This window comes from Neopelma chrysocephalum, unplaced genomic scaffold (genome assembly GCF_003984885.1).
Source record: "Neopelma chrysocephalum unplaced genomic scaffold, ASM398488v2 Primary Assembly neopelma1_45, whole genome shotgun sequence".
Lineage (NCBI taxonomy): Eukaryota > Metazoa > Chordata > Aves > Passeriformes > Pipridae > Neopelma > Neopelma chrysocephalum.
Window position 1 is genome coordinate 8,587,816 of NW_020897704.1, and position 6,000 is coordinate 8,593,815.

The 6,000-nt window shown below is 36.8% G+C and overlaps 1 protein-coding gene across 3 annotated transcripts in view; it reads left to right on the forward strand.

Moving 5' to 3' along the window:
* Window positions 1-4,041, forward strand: part of CERK (ceramide kinase) — a 40,880-nt gene extending 36,839 nt beyond the window's left edge. For all 3 annotated transcript variants that reach the window (XM_027679262.1, XM_027679264.1, XM_027679263.1), the window contains exons 12-13: window positions 204-412; window positions 1,294-4,041. In XM_027679262.1, the coding sequence (XP_027535063.1) occupies window positions 204-412; window positions 1,294-1,393 (309 nt within the window). In that variant the 3' untranslated portion in view covers window positions 1,394-4,041. The remainder of the gene's footprint in view (window positions 1-203; window positions 413-1,293) is intronic.
* Window positions 4,042-6,000: the final 1,959 nt, after the last annotated feature.

Genomic DNA, 6,000 nt, shown 5'->3' on the forward strand with positions numbered 1-6,000 from the left:
TAGGGTTCCGTTTTGGCTTTATTGTCTTTCAATTGTGCAGTTATTCAAAAACGAAAATCACTCTACGCTTCAGGTAACCTTCTCTGCAAAACTGGAGTGGACAGACTTTTCTTGAATACAAAATGCTGCATGCTGAGTTGCTTTACACATCAAGTGTATTTAACTGTAATTGCCTGACTTGCTTTATTTATTTTTTCCTGTAGTTTGACTTCCCATTTGTAGATGTTTATCGGGTGAAGAGTTTTCAATTTACATCAAAGCTTTCAGAAGACAATGAAAGCAATGTCATGGACATAGGAAAGAAACGTTTTGGTCAGTTCTGCAGAGATCATCCAGCCTGTTGCTGTAATATTGTTAATAGCACCTGGAATTGTGATGGAGAAACTCTGGATAGCTCAGCAATTGAAGTGAGGTAAGCTTTGATTTTTCTCTGTGTATAGCAGAACACATTAAGCCTTCTCACTGATTTTAGAAATGCTCATAAATACATCCATAAAAGGTGCCTGTGCATAGCAAATTTGAGTCTTATGATAATAAACTTAAATTTTTTTGTTACCTTTCCAAAGCATACTGCAACCACATATGTTGTAAATGATCGGTCTGAGTGAGATGGATGGCCCTGCCTTTGAAGTCATACTTACTACTTAGGAACGGGTATTATGTGCTTGAAGTGCTTGAAGTGAAGGTGGTGTTGGGAGGATTCTTTTTGAATTAGTGGAGTGCCTCATTACTCTGAGCAATAGCTTTTCCTATTAAGCTTAAGTAAGCATCTTTGTCTTACAGAAATACTGAGTATGCCTCGGTGTTTTTTGACACACAGCACAGAGTCTTATATCCAGTCTTTGCATATGATGAACGAATTTTGCAGTTGTGCACGTAATCAAATTAGAAGTTTGTGAAATTCGAAGGGTTTTTTTTGTTTGGATTAGTTTGGGCTGCTTGTTTTTGTTTGTTGTTTTTAGAATAAAGGGAACCAAACCCATAATACTTACATGCACATGTGTTCCATTAAAACATAATCACTTAGCAGTTCAAAAGTGACTTTTATAAATAATGTATGTTGTAAAAGATTAGCTCATCTAAGTTCCCATAGAACTTTCTGTGTGGACAAGAGTAGTAAATGAGGATACGTGAAGGGGAGGATTGCATCAAGAATGGAAGTGTGGTTTCTGTAGTCTGGAGTAGGGAACTTTGTCCAACTGCTTGAAATGAATGGATTATTTGAATTAAATAATTAGAATGAAATATGTAGTACCCATTTATTTGTTACTAATTGATTTCCATATTTTTCAGGGTTCACTGCCAGTTAATGAAGCTATTTGCAAGAGGAATCGAGGAAAACTGTAAAGATGAAGCTGCCTACAGTCAGAGTAGTGCTGAACAATTACTATAGACATTGTTCCTCCAGTGGGGAGAAGAAAAAATAAAAGCTCAAGGAAATTGAGTAAATATGCATTTTAGTCAAATTGACAAGTATTTTAAACTTCTAGATTTTTTTTTTATGGCTTCAGTATAATTTTAGACATCTTACTGCATTGTGTCATTTTTTTAAAAACCATTGTAATCATTAAAATATATCTTGAAGCAAGTTAATCTAAGTTATGTTAGAAAAGAGAGGATTAGCCTATATCTATGTATTCATGATGACTGATAAATTCTCTGTGCTTTTCTAGAGAGCTAATTTAGCAATTGTGTTGCAATAATATCTAAGTGTTATAAAAATTGGACTTTCCATTGGCATCACGACAAGACATTTTCAGTGTTTGAGAAGATGTTTTCTGCTGGGAGTGATATATCATTGCATGTGGCTTAAATGCTGGACAACAGTGTTGTCACTCACATCCTGGTTTTTTTTATTAATATCTTTCATTTTGTAATTCTGACAATACCTTGCAACTTATCAATGCAATTCAAACACACATTCCTGGCTTTAAGTAATAACAATAAGAGTGTGCAAATACTTTGAAAAATAAAAGCACAACCGCATACAGGTTACACCTCATCCGATATATTCTCTTTATGAAGGCTTCCTTGCATCATGCTTTTTGGGATTATAAAGGGTTTTATGACTGGATGATACCAAATACCACACAGTGATCTTGCAAGCAACTTGCAGTAATACTTACATAATATCAGGAAGGCACAGGCAAAGGAAAACATAAATAATTTCTCAAACACCAGCAAATTTTATTTTTTTTTAAATATCTAACATTAACATATGAAAAGCTTCCCTCTTCAATACACAATTCTTTGGACATTCTACTCCATATGTTAAAATGTCTTTGCAAGATAAGGTGTTAAAATGTAAAGTCTAGAAATATGATTTGATGATGGAAAGTCTTCGAAATAGTGTTTATTTAACTAAATATGAAACAAAATAATTTGTTTTGTGAAGTCAAGGGAAGAAACTGGCATCTGATAAATAACGAATTCACTGTGCTAATTTGTTTTTATTACAAAAAACATTAGACTGTCATATAGAGCTATGGAGTGATTATTTAAATTGTGTATGGTTTTGTGTATTGTGGCACATACATGTTTTGTGTTTAAGCTTGGGGCTAAATTTTGCTCATCTTATACAGGCTTATTCCTGTTTGAGGATCAGAGGTTAGTCCCTGTTCTCTTCCTTTTTTTTTCCTTTTTTTAAGAGTTCTTTAAAGTTCTCTTTAAAACTTACTAGATCTGTGGTTTTTTTGCATCTGAACAGCTAATGATTCTGTATTCATGTATATTTATTGGTATTTCTGTCATCCAGTTTGTATTAGTTTCATGTTTCTCATATATTTGATCTGTGTAAGCCATAGTGATTGGTCATTTTATTACTGAAGCACTTGAAAACTGTTATAAATGGCAGGCTATTTTTTTCTATTGAAGTTATTTACATTCCAGTTTTGTGTAATATCAAAATCGTGTGCTGTATCTTTGCTACAAGTATTATTCATACTGCTCTATATGACAAAAAGCATTTGCAAATTATATTTGCCTCAAGTACAATCATACAAAGTTTAGGATCTGTTTTTTTGTTATATAGTATTTCAGGGAAATACTTGAATACTTTCCAAAACCACTGCTCTTTACTTTCCATATTAATGCAATGAATTGAAATGCTGATTCATCCAATGTTTTTCAGACATTTAACACAGGTTTTATGTATACTGTATTTTTAAAGCCATGTTTAATAAATGAAATAGTACTTTTAAACTAAGAACCCCATTGAAAATGAAATCATGCCATTCTACAAATGTAAATATTTTTGAAGGTGTCATTTGTTAAAAAATTTCTACAGTTATTGTGGTTTATCCATGAATATTGTGAGAGAACTCAGACTTTAAGTTACAGTAATTCTTGTGCAGGATATGATGGTGCACACTCAGGTTACCAACAGTGAGGATGTTTATGAGGCATTGCAGCTTTCCCATGGCACATTCTCATATCTGAGAACAGGAGTCAATACAAACCAGCCCTTTCCATTAGTTTACTAGCAAATCATGAGACCCTTACTTGAAAAATGGAGACTTAATCTTATAGTGAATGTATACTGAAGTGCTTTGAATATTTTAATGTCTGAAACTGAGTGCTTCATGTTTCCAAAGAACGCCATACCGAAGATCCCCTTTCTGAGAAAAAGCCACCAGAAAACAAGGAGAAAATATCATTCTGTAGTATGGTAAAGAAGTGTGAAGTAAATAATAAAGGTATTGCGACATAATCAAATTTAAAAGTCTTAGGTAATAGAAAAGCTGCATAGTTGCATTTGAATGATTCTATTTGTAGCATATTAAACTAGCAAAGCACCATATATGAGTTGTATGACATGTCCAGTTTATTTTTAAGAAAAGAGCTGTGTAAGTAATGTCTGCTTACATTTTAATTCTAGGGGTTTTTTTTCTCTGAATGTAGTCTCAGTATGGAAATTATGTATAGGAAAACCAACTTTGATTTTTCTTTTTTCCCAATCTTGCTGGCTTCAAGATTAGAAAACGTGTTGTTTTATGATGCTAGGGCATTTCATTGAAAAAATAAAACAGCATTGTACAATAATACAGTGGTTTTCTTCTTTTCACAACTTGATTTGAAAAAGATACCTCACTTTGCTTGACAGAAATCTGGCAGTAGAGTGCTCAGTGTAACCAATGTGGGCAGATCAAACCAGGTGGAGCAATTCATAACCTTCTGTTTGGGTTGACCACAGTTTTGTGGCAATTCTGAGTGTGAACAAACACTGAGAGTGAAGGAAAGCAACTAGTGAAGCAGGACTTGGGCTAAAATTAAGCAACTCTACCAAGCTAAACTAAAGATGGAAAGGGGGAAAAGGAACTTAGATATAATGCAGGTATTTAAAGTTATTATTGTGGAAATCTAAACTACAAAAAGTGAAAGGAATCTGCTGTTCTAAGAAGCATGAAATATGTATTATACTATAAATAGTATGTGGTAAATAGATAGTGGGTTTAGAATTTTGTTGCAATAATTACTACAGAAGTAAAACATGTTCATTGTAGATAAACAATGGGCACAGAAGGCAAACGTTTTTCAGCACTGTAGAGATTTCTGGTTTTGAAGTGTACTAGTTTTACATGGTAAGGTTTTGGTAGTCAGGGGGGCTGCAAGGGTGGCTTCTGGAAGAAGACAGCAGAAGCTGCCCCCATGTCAGAGTCAGTTCCCCAGCCAGCTCCAAGATGGACCTGCAACTGGCCAAAGCTGAGCTGATGGGATGACATTGCTAGCACATCTATGATAGCACATTTAAGAAAGGTAAAAAACACTGCTCAGCAGTTGTGATAGGAATGAGGGGAAAATAAACATCCTGCAGACACCAAGGTCAGTGAAGAAGGGGGAGGAGGTGCTCCAGGCACCAGAGCAGATTCCCTGCAGCCTGTGGTGAAGACCATGGTGAGGTAGTTGTGCCCCTGCAGGCCATGGAGGTCCATGGGAAGCAGAGATCCACCTGCAGCCCATGGAGGACAACACACTGGAGCAGGTGGGTGTGCCCTGAGAGAAGTTGCAGCCCATTGAGAGCCCATGCTGGAGCAAGTTTCCTGGCAGGAACTGCAGCCACAGAGAGGATATTCCTGTGGAACTGTGGCCCATGGGGGACCCTTCCCTCCTCAGGAAGGAGGAAGAAGTGGGTGAGATAAAGTGTTTTGAACTCACTAGAACCCCCATTTCCCATTCCCCTGCACTGCTTAAGGTGGGGGAGGCGGTAGAAGAGTCAGGAATAAAGTTGAGGAAAAGAGGAAGATGGGGGGGGTGTGGGAGGTGATGGGTTTAGTTTTGTTTCTATTTCTGTCTTACTCTGGTATTAATTATCAATAAATTAGATTAATCTTCTCCAGGTTGACTTTGTTTTGCCCCTGACTGTAACCGCTGAGGGACCTCCCTGTCCTTAGCTTGACCCATGAGCTTTTCATCATTTCTCACCATTGTCCTGAGAGTGGTGTAGAATCAGAAATCTCTACAAACATGTCTGTCTTGCAATTCAAGTATTAGAATAATGGAATCTTAGAACTGTTTAGGTTGGAAAAGACCTTTAAGACCATCAAGTCCAACTCTTAATCCAGCACTGCCAAATCCACCACTAAACCATGTCCATAAGTGCCATATCTAGGGATCTTTTAAATGCCTCCAACCACTTCCTTGGGCAGCCTGTTCCAGCGCTTGACAACCCTTTCCATGAAGAAGTTTGTCTGAAAATAGAAACTTGTATTGGAAGGGACTTGAAAAATCATCTTAAGCCTAAAATTTATCTTGGCCTCAACTTGAGGCCATTTCATCTATTTCCTCTTGTCCTGTTGCTTGTTACAGGGAAGAAGAGACTGACCCCCAGCTGGTTACAACCTTCTTTCAGGTATTTGTAGAGAGTAATAAGGTCTCCCCTGAGCCTCTTTTTCTCCAGGCTAAACAACCCCAGCATCTTCAGCTGCTTCTCATCAGACTTGTGCTCCAGAGTCTTCACCAGCTCCATTGCCATTCTCTGGGCTTGCTCCAGCACCTTCCTCT